The 18,535-nt window shown below is 35.3% G+C and overlaps 1 protein-coding gene across 1 annotated transcript in view; it reads left to right on the forward strand.

The window, feature by feature from the left end:
- Positions 1-18,535, forward strand: part of LOC136835066 (uncharacterized) — a 658,594-nt gene that overhangs the window by 60,203 nt on the left and 579,856 nt on the right. The window contains exon 3 of the mRNA XM_067098214.1: positions 15,475-16,533. Within this exon, the coding sequence (XP_066954315.1) occupies positions 15,475-16,533 (1,059 nt within the window). The remainder of the gene's footprint in view (positions 1-15,474; positions 16,534-18,535) is intronic.

Consider the following 18,535-nt stretch of genomic DNA (forward strand, 5'->3'; position numbering starts at 1 on the left):
GTGATACATCGGTAAGTCATACAAAAATACCATGGCCTAATTATATTTCTCCTAATATTATGCTGTTGATATGATATTTCACTTGAGAAATCCATAACGCACAGAGCATGGCTGAATACCTTGATAATAATTAATTTGAAAGCAAATTAAGCTTCTCAATCATGCATCGTACACAAAGGTTTTTCACTTACCTTGCGGATTATATTAAGTTTCTCTTCAATGCTTATTGAGATGTTTAATGGATTATATAATAATATTAAAGTATCTTTTTCGGGATACAATTGATATTCATAGTTTTTTATGACCTCTGGAAACTTTTTATTAATGTATGTTTGGACCAAAATACTTTTATTCTGCGCACTTATATACTGTATGGTGAGAAAATATATAGACACTATGGAGATTTTATAAACACATCCATATACAGTAGTATGTATATATATATATATATATATATATATATATATATATATATATATATATATATATATGTGTGTGTGTGTGTGTGTGTGTGTGTGTGTGTAAAATCCAAAAGTAAATCGCTATAACTAATTGTTAGATCTGAAGTAATCCATGAAATATAACATATAAAAGTAAGGGTTACTTTTTGTCATTAATCATGTATGAAAATCTTTTAAACAGAAATCCTTGTATGTCAGCAATTCACTGAATGTTATTGATACAACAAAGGCAAATTGAAAATGCTGTTTTGCTAATTGTTATATCACATAAGATAATTAATTTTGAATAAGAAATATAACTTATAACTCAGCTAATACATCTCGTTGTATGTAATCATCTGATGGAAAAATAAAACAAATTCTTGAAGACGTGTTGATGATCCCAAATTTGTTGCACGCTGCAGTGCTATACAAGATTGCCTAATTGATAAGTTTCTCCTGAAAATAATTGATAAATTTCTCCTGTCTCTTCATAAGCACATTCAGGTCTTCATCAGCTTCTGGTATATTTTCTGGTATACCATTCAACTTATCCGCATCGTGTCTCTTTATTGTCTCATAAAAATGTTCCGCCTGTCTTCGTCTTCTTTTGATGCTATTACTGATTCATCTCTCCTTTTGACAGGTATTTTACTCGTCCTTTTAATTCTGTCTTACCCTAACACTAATGCCACTCCCTGCATACATGGCTCTGTCAACATCATAAGTCTGTTTGTTCAGATATCGTCTCTTATCTGTTCTTGATTTTTGTTTAGCTTTACTCTCAATACTTGAATACTTCGCGCATTTTATTTGTATTCATCATCTCCTCCTGAAATTTATCTACGATTACTTTTTGCTTTTGTCTATTTATTGTATCCCAAGTACCATCTGAAATCCAAGGTTCTTGTCCTGCTATACATATCCCAAGACTTTTTATGAGTTGTTTAGTTAAATAAAGTGTAATGGGTCTCATACTGATTACGCATCAGTACGCACTTACTATTTCTCTCTCTCTCTCTCTCTCTCTCTCTCTCTCTCTCTCTCTCTCTCTCTCTCTCTCTCTCTCTCTCTCTCTGTCTAGTATTTTTTCTTAAAATTTATTTAATGTAGTAATGCACTTAATAACTTGCATATATTTTTCGCTTGTGCAAATGCCCGTGTGTAAAAGTACGCATGAATTGCAATAAGAAGAACTACACACCTACTAGGATCTTGCTCGTGCTTTGTATATCTCTGAAATATTTTTTATAAAGAATTTTTGAGTTACTTATACTAAAAAAGGAACACTAAAATGTCTATGGTCTTTTTTGTAGGAGTTTCGTGTATTTTTCATATCCTGCAGACGTAGATACGTAGCACTACTGTAATCAGCTAATCTTTTGCTGTGGTGTTCTGTATTATACGTAATTTTATAAGCAGTTTATTTTGTGGATAAACCTCTAAAGCTGAATAAGTGAATGAATCATAAAAAGTTAATGATTATTACAAAATACTAGTTAGAATAGGATATTAAATACTGTATATGAAATATCTGTAAACTCTGAACTACAGAAATTGGTTCCAGGGTATCGTGTAGGCTATGTGCCAGTCTTCGGTACTTTCCGGATTATGTCACTTATCGGGAGGTCAGATCTGCAAAGTTTCCGTTGAGTTGTGTCCTAGTATATACATACATATGTCTATATTATATATATATATATATATATGTTATATATATATATACATATATATGTATATATACATATATATATATACATATATATATGTATATATATATACATATATATGTATATATATATATATATATATATATATATATATATATATATATATATATATATATATATATATATATATATATGAGAGAGAGGCAGAATTTATAGAAAGTAAACGAGAAAGTTCTTTTCAAAGGTAGCTACCTCGAGACCCAAGTTTTGACATTAAACCAGTATTCCACTAGGAGAGATGAAATCATATATCAATGCCAAAAATGAGTCCATCTCTAACACGATTATGACTTAGCGTAGAACTCGTGTTTATGATCGGTATTTGATATCGGATTATGCGTGTAAAAGCGATAGAAAGCTTGCTAAAAAATGCTCACCGAATTATGTGCGAGGGTGTGTGTTCGTGAGAGTTTTAGCCTGCGGAGGAGGCGAGAGAGAGAGAGTGAGGGCGAGGGAATGCAATAGGAAGACTCCCTGTCGATACGCTTGTTTACCTTTCTCTTGAGACCCCGTTTGCTCAGTCATAATGAAAACATGTCCTTTCCATTGGTGCGTTCCTATTCCACAAAAATCATTAGTCTTTCCTACCCAAGAAGAGGATTCTTTCTCATGCAATTCACGATTTTCATCGTGCGTTTAAATAGGCACTGAAAAATCTCTAAAACCCGTAGCCTTTTACGGTTATTGTGAGTGATGTATCTATTTATAGGATAATATTTCCTTTCTCAAATGGGATAGAAAAGGCAACCAATGGTAGTTTTTTCTTGACGGTTGCTAATTTTATTATTTATTCATATGAGCTGGCCTTTCTGCTTATGTAACTGGTTTTTATTACAGTGAATTCTTTAAAGTATTGTAACCTACATTTTCTATAGTGTTCTTCATTGTCGCTAGCTTTGGCTAGTCAATAGGGGGTAGAAGTAATCAATGGTGTATGTCATTGACTTGAGGGAAAATCCTCTACGTACACATTCATAAAGGCTCAGTAGACAGATATGGATTAAAATATTACGAGAGCTTTCATATCCGAAGTTTCTTTGGTTCATATTGTCTGTTGTGGAGCATTCGACTGTGCGTTTGTTGAGACAAGCCATATCAGCATACATCTGGTATTTTATTAGAGAAGAAGTATTACGATTTATTAAAGAGAAAGAAAGGGAGATTTCAGTATACTTTTTTACGTTTATGGCTCAGGTAAGAGATGTTAAAAACCCTTTAAGAAAATACATGGCTATTTATAGATGGGTTCTGATACTGCATGAAGTCAGTTCAGCTAGCCCCAAATTGGGGCATGGTTTTTATTGAGGACAGTTTCATAGTTTTGGTGAAAATAAATCAGGCATCGAAAGTCTACGTATAATGGGTAACAAGAATAAACTCACCTTCAGCCTACTGTACTGACCTTGTAGTAATTCAGTATGCTTGAATCTTTCTTTGATATGTTCATTGTTTATTGCTTCCTGTGTATAAAATGAGAGGGAGCAGTAAGGATAGAACGGACAGGCAACAGACGTCAGTATCCTGTGATCACCTTTTATTTTGGCCGGAGGTTGAGCCAGGCCGTGGGTAACTAAAGCTACCTGTGCATCAAGATGATTATGCTCTAACGCTCAGATATTATTTTTAGGACGCCGGCTTGCAAATATACACATTCATTAAGCAATTCTTTCATAAACTTCGGAATTAAAAACTTTAATTATCTTCTGAGACGACGCAAATAGAAAATTTTGAACGGTGTTTAAGGAATGACGAATCCTTAAACTCCAGAAAACTGGTATAAACAGTCATTTTTTCGTATCAGCTTAGCCAGCTAATCCTTTAAGTGTTTGCCATTGTATATTCAGTGCAAGGTGAACTCGAGGTTGATGTTAACATGTGATGGAAGTATAGAGTACATTACATTTCAAAATACGGTTTCTTACAGAAGGAAGTAATGTGAGTGTATTCTTCCATATCTCCCCCTCCCCCCACGGACACACGTACACACCCCATTCTGTCTGTCTTCTTTGTTAGAAGCTCTGAAATAGTGGATGAGTTAAGTAATTGTTTTGTTGCATTAATCGTCTTGTGATTTTTTATTCTTGTTTGATGTACTTTTATTTACCACTATATATATATATATATATATATATATATATATATATATATATATATATATATATATATATATATATATATATATATATATATATATATATGCATACATATACATATGACAGCACTGGTTGGTTCAGTTTCTCTCTCTCTCTCTCTCTCTCTCTCTTTCTCTCTCTCTCTCTCTCTCTCTCTCTCTCTATATATATATATATATATATATATATATATATATATATGTGTGTGTGTGTGTGTGTGTGTGTGTGTGTGTGTGTGCAGAAATGAGTTGTAGCAGGAAGAATTTAGATGCTTTTGTAGAGAAACTGAACCAGCCAGTGCTGTCATGAGGTGGTCGAATTTCGGCTCGTTTTACGATTTTTTTTTTTTTTTATTAAACATGTTAATCTAGGTTTTACATTGGTCATCAATGCCATCTTCCATATTATCGAGGGTAGCATCAAGTTAGGGTTGCTGAAGATGCTGAAGAGTAATCTGCTAAGCTTTCACTGCCACTCACAAGTCCTTCATTCTGTGAACTCTTTTGTGGAATGAAAATGGCTATCCTACCATCAAATTGATCATAAGTGTCTCGTAAGGGGACCCAAGAGATTTTCCTTGGTTTTGTATGGTAAAATTTCTCGCATCTTATTAAGAATGAATTGTTGATAACCTCTGGAGAATTTTCTCTTATATAGTTGCAGTTCATCAAGATGTAATCCACATTTTCTTTTAGTCATTCTCCGACGAGCAGCTTCAGTATGCGTAACTCCCAATCATTAGCTTTATCTAGGTCTATCTCTTAATATATATATATATATATAATATATATATATATATATATATATATATATATATATATATATATATATATATATATATATATATATATATATATAAGACGTCATCAACACACAGTCACGTGTGGAACAGAAATAAATTTCTGAATCACATCGGGAATGAACCCGTCTGTAAACTGAAAGGCAAGGGCACTACCAACCGAACCACACAAGTCTTAAAAGAAGCTGGAATCTAAGTACCCCTGTACCAAAGGCTTTTTCTTGCATACCAGCGAGCTTTGCATAACTTCCCGATCCAGCATTAACCCAATCGATAGCATTTCATTCGAATAACACCTTCTGAGTGAATAAGACAGACGTAATCAACACAACCACGTGTGGAACAGAAATAAGTGTCTGACTCACATCAGGATCGAACGTAAGACTTTCAGTTGCGCATATATATATATATATATATATATATATATATATATATATATATATATATATATATATATATATATATATATATGTATATAAGAAAATATCCCACCTTTCTTCAATTACACAGTCAGCTAAACACGATGTTTGCATGGAAAATACGGCTTCGTGTATCCTTGAGTGTATTAAAAAGTAACTGCACGAAAAAAAAATCAGTGTTTTGAATATGCATTCAGGCTTAAATTTAAAAAAGATTTGTATGCATTTAAATGTATATTTATGAATTCATCTACAAAGGCTTCGACGAAGAATAATACCCAAATTTTTCAGAGAAGCAATAAAAGTCAGAATTTGACATCAATAAATTCCGTTATCTGATGCGTTATGGCGCTGTTACAGAATCCCCTCGATTTTTGTTGAATTTTTTTTTCAGACTTTTTTCCTCTCTCTTACCTGGATTCTGATTTTATTTCTAATAGAATTTTGTGTTGGCATATGTTCGTTTGCTCTTTGTTAAAATTTCAGTTTTTATCATCATTTATTAAAATACAAATTACAGCTTGACTTTGTGTTTTTCTAATTTTATGGGGTGTGGTTTGAGATTCCTTGCTGATTGTCTATTTATAAATCTTGTACAGATTTTGAAAATAATTTCATTTTTTTAACATTCCTCCAGGGTTTTATGACATACACAAAAATAGTACTTTTTTTTTTTTTGCAGCTAGAAAGCATTCCATAGAAACGTAGGCTACCCGGAAATATGCCCCTCTAATACAAAGAAAACAAAAGCGTAATGCAATAAGCGCCTTCCTGAGTAATGCATACCGACATTCCTTTTCCTTACACGCAATTATGATGCATGATGCATACATAAATAGTGAGTTTTCGGATTAGTGTTGGTTTCAATTTCATGGTTTCAAAATTCGTTGTTGTTTCAAGTCCTTTTATAGATACACTTATGTTTACTGATGCCATTGATATTACATTGCACAAATTTCCGTGTCCAGCTGACTTATATGACCTGAATCTGATTCTGGCGCACTGAAGGAGATTCTAAGGTAGTGGGTGGAAACTGAGGTATTATAGGAGGCGACAATTTCATCTGGCGTGTGCCCCGCCATAACAGATGAGCCAGGGATGAAAGCGACAGCCAAGTAAGATATATTAAATTTCCGTCTTCCCTTGTGGAAAATTCTGATACGGATAATTGAAAACTCGTATCATAGGGCCCCGTCGCTAAAGGTCGAGGGGTATTAGGTCTATATATCTGGATTTTGAGAAAGATGACTTTCGGGCTTAACGCGACGGAGGTCAGACGTTTGCCCTATTTTTCTTGGCTCAAGAGGCTTGCTTCTATCACGATAACTGGGTCTCTTGCCGGATGCGCTGCGTCTTGCATTGCAGGGTCTTGATAACGCTTTGTAGTCTTTGTTGATGCGTTCTGAGGAGGATGAAGGTGGGGACATACTGTACAAAAAGGTTAAGTAATTATGTATGGAAGTGTTTAATGAGATGCAGTAAAATATTAAATCACTGTTACACATTTTTGAACGTTCAAACGATAAATTTTGATTGGAAACGGTACCTTTCAAACTAAGCTTAACCACGATAGCTAAGTTATTATTGAGAGAGACCATTTTAACCAGTTAACGGAAATTCCAGTAGAAGCGATATAAACATTACACAACAAACAGCAAGACATATAGTATAAAAACTCTTACATGTGTATGCAAGTATTCTTGCACATGCACAGTTGCCCGTTCAAACACACACACACGCCCATATATATATATATATATATATATATATATATATATATATATATATATATATATATATATATATATATATATATATATATATATATATATATATATATATATATATATATATATATATATATATATATATATATATATATATATATATACACACACACACACACATATATATATATATATATATATATATATATATATATATATATATATATATATATATATATACATACATAATACACCACACCAGGTTTTAGCTATGCATGTTTGTATTCCTTCTGACATCAGCTTTTTACATCACATATGGGCACTATATGAGTACCCTTCCGTAAAGAGATAAATAGTCCTCTTGCATATTTATTGGAAACCTCTCATTATCGATTCCTAAGTGGCACATCTGGGTTAGCTACCGAGTCGTGCTGACACTACCAAGCTGCACCATCTTACTTGTAACCTCATTAGCCTAATTTCTAATACCACTTCATTTATCAACTTTGGAATGACTCATTTTCAACCAACATTAGATCTAGATATGCCTCTGTTACACCCTCTGTATTCAGCAGCGCTTCATAATGGGCACTCCATCGGCACAAGAGTGAAATCTCTTTATATTCCAGTTCTCTGTTTGCATCATATTAAAAATTCATCTGCGTACTAATATTTATTAATATTTTTCTTTAAATTCCTGATCTATCCGAAAAGAGTGTATTGTGAACAGCAAATGCATGCCTCTTCCTTCCTGGTTAATCTTTCAGTCTCTTATTGTAGGCCTTTCTTCACCTGTTTTCTTTCTATCCGGCAGTGATTAATAAAAGCATCCAACAGGCCTGCCCAGTTATCAGAAGATGGAAGCTGCATCTGCATATAAGCAAGTGTTTGGAGTAGTTTACTCAAGTATGCTTCCAATGTATTTTCTAGAGTGCTCGGCAGGAAGTCCACCACAGTCAAATTAACACCATTTCTGTGATAATTTTCATGCAAACAAATTTAAATTATGTAGAAGAATAATTTTAGGCAAAGTACACATAGTTCTCGTTGGCCTCATAATATGAAAGAATTAAGAAATGCAAGAAAAGATATCGCAATTGTCTGCGTACATAGCTGTTTGTTATACAGTTTGGCGTCAGTATCCTTTTCATGTTTATAAAAGGTGTGGCATATAGTAGCAGTAATGTAGTAGGTGCAATCTATGCTATGAGAAATCCAATAATCTTATATCCTCTCATCATCCTTTGACATTTCCTAAGGCGATCACAACAATGAGAGTAGATGTTCTGGATATTTTTTAGTGTTGATACATGCTGTCTGTCGAGCATTTTCTTGTTTATATATATTTGTATTTGTGTTCACGCGTCAAATCTAACAAAAATTAACTGTTTATGAATTTATAACAGATGAAAATGCTGGTTTTACGATGCAGTTCGGTATCTGTATAGAAAAATCGCTGAAAGTATTTTTTGATTCGCTCCTTGTAACATGCTTAAGGATGTGTTATTACTTCCTGCATTCAATACTCTCAAGTTTATATATTTACTTTTTAACATTATAATCATTTTGATATATCAGACATATTCAAGTATATCTATTTGTTTAATGTTTTACACTTTTGTATGCGATGAAGATATTGAAACGGACGATAAGAGAAAAAGTGTAGATGACGGCGAGCTTCCTTTTAAGCACTAGCAGAATGAAGGGCTCACCAAACACTGAGAAAAGCAAAGTCCCATATAATAGAGGTGATTTGTACAGGTGACTGAGAAAGGTATTTGATTTTCCGGACGGACCGCAATTTCCACAAAATATCTTAGAGATTTTGTTGCTAAATTATTCAGTGCTGTTTAAGGAGTGGTAGCAGCGCGCAATCAAAGAGCACTCAAGAGGAATGCACAAAATTAGCAGAAAAAGGAGACCTCATTTAGTAATTAAGATGGAAATCAGCGGGTCATTGAAGATATTATAACCTTTGACTTAACTTGTCATAAACTTCGTTTATGAGAATATCTTATAAAGAAAAGAGAAAAGTCCAACATAAATTCGAAGGGGCTGCTCAGAGATGTATAAGCAGCATCTGAAGACCCCAACAAACTTCTGAGGGATAGATGTCGCCATCAAAAGTTTGTAACAATTCCCAGACAGTCATTGTATAATACAATCTTAATATTTCTGAAATCTCATTATACTCATCACTTGGTTCGTGTCAGTCCCTGCGGACTGGAGATACCAGCAATATATGTGCAGACTTTGATCAAAGCTTTTATGAAAAAATTGAAAACGAAGCTTCAGTTAAATGCGGATGGGGGAGTGACAGACCAAGTGAAGTAGTGGTTCTCGGACAAAGATGTTATGCTTTAATGGCTGTTTAGCATTCTTATGGGTAGATTCAAAGCTTCAAGAAAATGGTAACAGACACGTTTGTGGGATGAGGAAAGCTATGATGGATTGTTGAATGGCTGACTATTGCAGATGTAATTGTCAACATTACCAGTTGACAATTAAAAACATAAACTGCATAGTTTGTAGGAAGAGTCTGAAAGTGTCTGTAAGAAAAAGCTGAATTAGGAAATCAACAAAAGAAGCAGGGCCTTAGCAGAAAGGTTTGCAAGAGAAATTCGAATACATCAAATGAGAGTTCTAGGTCTTATTTTTATTGAATTTTTTTGTCCGGTGTGGTGTTAAAATGGTAGCCATCATAAAAATAGATACTTTTCTGGTAGCATCTAGGCTACATGTCTAATTCGGGATTGCCGTAAAGAATAGCATATAATTATGTAGAGGAATGTGTACATTGAAAAGTATAAGATAACTTCCTATTTTTTTCAAGTATTATATGTGACTTTCCAAGATTTTGATACTGTCCTACTTCACAACATAAGTAGCATACTCTTTTACTAAAGAATCCTGGATTCCTGCTGTAACTGCTGGATGCTTGATTGTTTGACTTACATTTCAGTTTAATTACTAGTTCTATGTCTTTCACGGTAGGCACAGTGTTTTAACAATGATATTATTTAGACTACACTGCAGCTTTAAGATAGAAAGTAGACAAGAAGTTCTTGAAGGAGCGAATTTATTTGTAGATGAACTGAGATAAAAGTGAGGATCCATGCTTATTAGGAGTCATTTATTGTATTAGGATTTACCAGGGCGAGAGGTCAGGAGGTTGCCTGTTACGTTTGGACAGGCAGTCTGGGTTCATATCAGTCACAGACGATGGGGGCTTACAAATTGAATGTCATCAAACACAGATCACACATTCAATGACCGAAGATCTATCTCTAAAAGCGTTCAGGATTTTTGGTGGCTTAATGAACATGGAAAGAAATGAATAAACTATATGCAGATGGAATTGTGACATGCAATGAAGTATCAGATGATTATATTATGGTGCAAAGAGACTTATTGGAATGCAAACAAGCATTGCATCTCATCACACCAAAAGTGAGAGAAAGGCAAGAATGACGAAGCATAGTGATGATATAAGTGCTCAGATCCCAACTAAGTGCATGGTGAAGTACGGTATTACTCCTAAAGGTGTTCGAAGAGATATAGTAATAGCCAGACAGTATGGGGAATTTATTCTACATTAGTATATCACTGAGATGTTTTCTCCTGTACCACCATCTGCTTTCACAAAAGCACTGAAACGTCCCGGAGTGTATCGGGCTCTTGCAAGCAACCAGATGGAGAAAAGAAATCAGTTATTGCACCATGAGCTCCATTTTTACTACCTTTCCTTTCTTGTTCAGTTGGTGAACTTCATTCACCAGACAAATCAGCTTAAGTTCACATACTGAGATCTGACTTATCAGAACTTAGAAGTAGATGCTTTTTGGTTCTTTCAGCCACAAATACCATCAAAATTAGTAAACATTTCGGGTATATATATGTAGTCTGACTTCCTATAAATAATTTTGATCAACTTCAGGACCAGCATAATCCTACTGGTGTTGCATTTGACACACGTCTACAGAATGTTTGAAAGTCATATACGTTGGAATGCAATGGCAGCAGCTGAAGGGTAAGAGGGGTTGCATATCACTAAAAATGCAACTTTCACCATCCTGGAACGAGTTCATTTCAATGGAGGAGAATAAAATAAGCCTCAAGTCTTTTCTGTGTACAAAGTCATCGGAAAAGCCCCTATACTCGTATTCCTAAATAAAAGAGGAGTTGTCGTAGGAGGATCATTTGTGACCCGGTATATCAGTTAATATTTTTCTCGTTTGGGCTCATGATGACGGCCAGGTTTTCATGTTTCTTTCTGAAAAGATGGTAGCAGCTCACAGAAGAAACATGCCTGTCCTGATTGTAGACGATTTTTGGAAAGACGACATACATTTATAAAGTTGATGATATCCATTACAACGCTGTCAAATTCGGGAACATGAAATTTCGTCTAAATTTCTTTTTGTCTATTATCATGGTATGTTGTGTAAGAGAAATTTCTCACAACGGCATTATTATTTTAAGACAGTTTAAGCATACTATATGGAAAGTTTAAGCATTACTGTTTCACGATAGTTTAAACATAGAGCCACGTTTCTACATTCATAGGGTTGGCCTCAAGGACTTCTGCTAGCTAAAAAGAGACCAAATGGAGCTGATAAAAGAAGCAGATTTAACGCAGTGTATTTAGAGACCGAAGAGGCACCGTAAGTCAGCACGTTTATTTTGTCTCACAAAGCAGACTACGTGGTATTCACTATGGGACAACAATAACTTGAACGGTGTCCTTAATCCCATTAGGCTATGCATTCATCAGTTAAAGAACGTTATGTACCAGATTAATAAAAAGCAGTTGCAAATTGTACCTTGAGCAAGATGTGATTTTCAGAGTTTACTCTTTTCATGAACGAGTAATCTTGACTTACTTGCAACTTTTTGTTCGATAATGCTTACAGATTTATTTGATTTTGCTGTTTCTGAGAACTAGATACTTTAAAATATTGTATTTTGCCTGGTAGTTTTATGACAAATGTATAGGAATCTACGTCCTATGACGAATGATGCTTTTATATTGTGTACTCGTTATAAGGTGCTACAATTGACAGAAAATATTTGGGATAAAGTTGAAACCCAAAAGAGAATAACGTTGCATGCGGTTGCTCAGACGGAAAGAGAGAGAGGGTATGGGGTTGGGGATGGGGTGGGAGGTGTCCTACAACCGCGTTGGATTGGAAGAGTTGGGTATGATGGATGATATGGCTCAGCTGTGATCAATATTCCACTGTGAATTAATTTTTCTTCCTTGCAGCAGGAGAGAGAGACTCGTTTGTGATTGTCTGAGGCTTTCTTCAAAGACTGGACCCCGATATCTGGAAATGTCCTCAGGGTGACTGATTTCGTCTATAAAAAGAAAAGAAAACTTCTCTATCTTGATAGATACACCGTATTGAAATACGGCTCCTAAAGAAAGCACTATAAGTTCAGAGGAACTTGAAGAAATCGTTTCATTAAGCGGATATTGGAGATGGATGGAAGAGGAAAACTCCAATATCATTTAAGTAGTGTATACGGTATCCCATTCAACACTGAAGACGGCACGCCATTTATACGGATCGGGAATTTACCTTCGCACAAATAAATCTCTCCCAGAAATCTTTTGTATTCAGCTCCCACGTTCGCTATAATGGTAAAAACTGTGCCCGCAATAACAGAGAAAGAAGAAGGAAACAAAAAACTATCTACTTACCTTAGAAAATAAATGGAAAACAAAACAGGTTACATTAGTAGTTAGACTCTAGTTTCTGACGCCTTTTTGCGACTAATAGCAAGAGCAGTGGTTTCGAAATCCTTAGGAAGAGTTTGATGAAGCTTCTGTCATGGTGAAATGAGGAAAAGAGTGCTGCAGCTCTGCGATATTTTGATGATTGTAACTGAATATGACCTGAAAGAAGGAAAGGATTGCTAATCCGTAACACAAAGGTTACAAAGTAATAAAAATCTGAAATGATCTTTTCAGCGGAGAAATATATAGTAGTGTTGCAAACACGATCTGCATAATAGCAGTAAAAAGAACAGGTCATCTTTAATTTCCTTATAGCTATGATTTATATCTTACGGCCAACGACAACTTTATAAACAATTCTGCTGTGCATCGCTTTGTTGGAGACAAATCACATCATTTGTGGACTCATATCCCTGAGTTCATAAATCCTCACTAATTCACAGGTGTTAACAAATTCCACAGCCACATTTGTCGCTTGAATGCTTTAATGTGCAGCAGTCCTTTTCAGTTTAATCTATTTGAGTTTGTACAAAGACAGAAATTTCATCCCGACAGAGATACATTATAATAGTGAAGACAATGCACGAGATTGTCAGGCAAGTATCAGGTACATGGGTTATTTGCTTATTCTGTGTTAATAACATGGCATTTGATGTCAGTCACCTGCAGACTAGATATGCATTAGCTGGCAGGATAAAGCAATCAAACCAAGCTCGTTTTAACATTGACTGGAATATAAATATCAGTCTTGAGGAATAGATAATTAGTAATAAGAGATATTGCTATATAAAGGAGCTGCATAATGTAGCAATGATTTACCGAAGAAAACTAATAGAGGGAAGGATGTATATCGGTTACTTGACATGGATAGAGTGTCACAAAATGCACTGGGTCGAATAAATGTGGTGGAAAGCCTCGAGTAAAAGGAACATTTATCACACCGTGGTTAGTAGACCTAGGAAAGGTTAAAATTTCTTAAGGGTAGTTTGAAGATAAGAATAAAATGATTTGACATCTAGTTACGATGCTCAGTAATGTTTTAGTTAAAGAACAAATTTTTTCCAATAATGGGTAAAAGAGAGACAGGAGTTTGATTGCCTCCTATATCAGTTTGCGTGGAATGAAGCCACTCAGTGTGAGTTTTTTGAAATTTCCAATACAAAAGTTATGCACGTGGAAAAGGAAAGCAATTTTTTCGACATGCTCAGAAGATCAGTAACGTGTTTGGTGTATTTCAGACGTAAAATGTCTCTGAATTTTTGTCACCACTATCAAGAGTTAGGTGGGGGTGTCTTGCACTGTACAGCTGTTGTTCTTGTACATGTTGCATAACGCTCCTTCCGTAACGTATAATGCAGAATTCTCCTAAATGCTGGGCAGAATAAACTATTTTACTTAACTCTGTTCCTAATGCATAGTTCGTAACAGTTGTTAGATCTGACCAGGAGTTCGGACCTATTTTGCAAAGATTGCCTCTTTGACATCTCTCGGCGAGAAAAACATGGAAATGAACAGAAAAAGAAATGGGGACACAAAGAAAATTAATTTTGATGTTAGTTGATCATACATATCTTGCTAAAAAGGAACGAAACAAATGCAACATTATGGAAGTCGGAAGTTACTTATGAAAATAAGTGAACAGAACGTTAAAACCTAGATGGAATTCTCCCGGTCTAAGTATCTGAATAACAGAGCAGGTGAAATGTGCCTGACTAAGCCTTCGAAGATTGAAAAGGAAAGCCTGGAAACTGAAACTTGACGGGAGAAATAATAATTACTAAGTAGAAAGGGAGAACTGAACAACAAAGAACTTGTATAATGAAAGGTCCAGGCAACGAGGGGAGATGCGATGTGAGATATGCTTTGATGAAAGGTTTTTGGTCAACGGTTGGCAGTGCCCTTCCCCAAATGACAGTCTCTCTCTCTCTCTCTCTCTCTCTCTCTCTCTCTCTCTCTCTCTCTCTCTCTCTCTCTCTCTCTCTCTCTAATGCATTCGAGGGCAGAAAAATTTGGAATTTTTTAATAAAAGAGGAGAAAAGTACTATTCGTGGAGTTATGGATATTCATGAAGAAAAATGGGTAGACAGATACATGATTTTCACTTCTTGTTACATTGTATATTATATAGCTTACTAAATCAGTAGCCACTATGGAAATGGTACAAAATTCGTAAAAGCGTTACAGTCCTGGAATTTGATGATATTTCTAATTTTTTTTCAAGCAACTTCATTTGTTTTAGGCCTGTCCATCAAGAGCATCATAATCACTGCATATTTTTTGGTCTTGTAAGATGTTAAGCTCTATACATGTTCTAAATTCATAGACTGAATCTTTACATGTGTCCGTGCGTTTGTTTATTTGCATATGTATATTTATGTATGTGTGATGATAGTGTACTTAAGTACTTTTCGAAAGTACAGATTATCTTAAAATTTATTAATTTTTCAAATGTTTTATATAAACAGTATTTTTATTTTATATTTGCAGGTGCCATGGATACTCAAACGGTTGTGGAAGACCTGGAGAACACCATTAGCAGCTTGGCCTCTTACCTTTCATCTAATTCTAGTCTGATGACAACTCCTTCCAATGCGTCACCCACTCAGAGTTCTCATTCACAACAAATACCATCACCACTGTGTCAAGCCCCACTTTCGGTATTTGCCACAGCCCTTGGTAGTGATGGAGTTCAGTCTCTTCAACTATCTCATTCAGGATCCTCAACTTCAATAGCTCGACAGGCTGTGTCTCCGAAGGAAATTGACTCTCCTAAGGGAGTATTCAGACCAATCTCACCACCAGGCTCTGCTCATTCCTCTCCTCTTGCTACTCCATCTAGGGTTTTCAGTCCTTTGCCTGAAGATGTTCCACCACCATTACCAAAAAGGGGACCTCCTGTAAGGAGTTCTCCTAACCCTGATATATTCTCTCTACCCGCTAAGGCCTATTTACAGTCTGGCTCTCCATCTGTTCCCAGCAGAGCCTCACCCTACCAGCTTGAAAGATCAGCAGAATTCCCAGATGCAAGAGACAGAGCCCAAGTGAGTTCTGTGATTTCTAAAACTTCCAGTGATATTGAACTATTTAACTTGTGCCGATGTGATAGACATAATGACCAAAGACAGCCTCTAGGTGAGATAGAGAGTAATCTTGGTCTTTTATCAGAGGAACAAATCTCTGCCAAGGTTCAAGGCAGTGACATAATTAAACCCTGCAGTGCTTCACCTGATAAAGGCACAACAGAGAATGAAACAAACATAAATAAAGAAGAATGTTCTATTCCCCAGTCATCCGAACTTACCAGAGATGCCACTCTCAAAGATACACAGTTAACTCAGTCACCCTCTGAAAGGTGTCTCTCGCAGAGGACTACCCAGGTGTTTTCAGGTGAAAAGTCCTCTTCTGAGCTAGAACATCACTATTCAGAGATTGATCTTTATACTCCTTCAGATGAGAGAGACGATGCAACACTGGCGATGGATTTAGCTAGTACTGCATCCAACGCAACTCTCTACAGTCCTCCACCTGTTCCTCTTCATGCTGAAGGTAAGTTTCTTAGACAATCTGTAGAAGTTAATTCTTGTAACTGAAGAACCATCATAAACAATTGTGCTGTCTAATTACCACAATACTTGCCTGATCTCTCCTGAATATTCCACTGAGAATTAAAGTAGAATAAATCTTAAATCTCAGAAGATTTGACGTTTTCACTTTCTGATTATTGTTTTATGTTAATGATATCTGAAGCGCAAGAAGAGTATAAAAGTTTAGTCACTGTGGATTCTGGGTTTAGTAAAGCTAAGAAAAAGGAATCCTTAATTCCAGTAAATGATTTTTCTGCAAGCTCACAAAACTGATTTATAACTGGATTTAATCTGAGTTGAAATAGTGGATTTACAAAACAGTGATGCTATATTTTCCTTGTCTGCGTTCTTTGAACGAGGTGAAAGTTAAGAACAGAGATTGACAACATCAGCTTCATAGTTGCATAGCCTAGTGAGTTTGATGCATCATCTAACTTACCATATGTTTATAATAAGAATCTAGCATTTTTACAGTTGAGATGCCATTATAGTTTAAATAATTAAAGTTGGACGGTTTCCAAACCACTACCATTGTGTTTAATGACTATACATTTTATCCAAGGGGCACTAGATGGAATAATCTTTAGGTATTAACCCCTTTCATTTGGAATTTAAATTTTGTTTATCCTTTGCGCTGATATTTCCTTGAATAATATAAGTTTTCGATTTATAGTATAAAGTCATGTACATATGAAATACCTTAGTTGTTAACCAGGTCTGGTAACTGGTCCGATTGTGCATCCCTTCTGTTTTCTGGCGCTCTCAGACACTCCTCACCGGCACTCGTTTTGAAATCGACGACTTTATTGTCGAGAACAGTCAACTTCCACATAGCACCAAAACTTCTCAATGATTCGGACACTCAACTTCATCTTCCACAGCCTCGATTTACATTTGGAACACAGTATCAACTTCCCACTCTGACAGATTAACTCAGATTCCATCAAGAAATACTATTCAAAAAGTTAAACATGATATCCTATATCCCAAAGGCTATTATTTCCGTTGCAGCGGCTCCAGTAATTTGTTTCTTCTTTGGTTTTCTTTGGAGATGTAAAATTTCGTCTAGAATCCCCAAAAGGTTCATATGCTTAGGAGTACAGATGCTACTAATGCGCCTGATGAGAAATATAGCGAACATTCTATGGAACTGATTTTATAAAGCATAAGTAAGATAGCCCTTAATATCAGCATTAGAACATTATTTTAATTTACTGATCTTTTATCATATATTTAGGCCAAAAATATTTGTAAATGGAATTAATTTCTATATGGGACAAACGTTTAACAAGTGGAAATGGAGAAGTTAACAACGGTTTTATCAGTGCTCATTGGTACAATTTCAAATTTGTACGTATACAAGTGAGCTTTTATTGATGCTCACCAATCATTAGTTGGTTTCGCTTGAAAAAGCTAGTGCACAAAATCGTGAACGCAAAGATCTCAAAAGAATGCTCACATTGAGCACACTCGTACCTTCTAAAACAGGATGGGCTAGGCAAGTGTGTCCGATCCTCAGGCGGCTTGAAAGTTTCGCTTCTAGTACCGTACCATCTTTTTGAAAGAAAACGAACAATAACTTATACGACTAATCCTAATTGGGGTCAAGATCATTGGTTAAGTGAATGCAGTACTGCACACAGCACTTTTGTTGATAGCTGTTGAGATCAGTTATTTTATTCCTTTGTAACGATATTGAACTCGTGTGTCTTTTGCGTCAAACCAAATCTGTAATTAGCTAGGAAGACAGTAATGACTGCATTTTTTAGACGTAGAGTTATTAATTATTTATGTTTATAATAAAGCAGGTGTACCACTTTCACCCATTTAGTCAAATTAAGTACTTGAAACATTTATGTGAGAAAAAAAAAAAAATGGAAATTTTGAATAACTGTGCAGAAAGAACGTGTTAATTTTAAATTGCAATACCCATTGGAAATGCTGGTGGCTGTGATAAAATTTAG

Source organism: Macrobrachium rosenbergii, chromosome 4 (genome assembly GCF_040412425.1).
Source record: "Macrobrachium rosenbergii isolate ZJJX-2024 chromosome 4, ASM4041242v1, whole genome shotgun sequence".
In the NCBI taxonomy this organism is placed as follows: Eukaryota; Metazoa; Arthropoda; class Malacostraca; order Decapoda; family Palaemonidae; genus Macrobrachium; species Macrobrachium rosenbergii.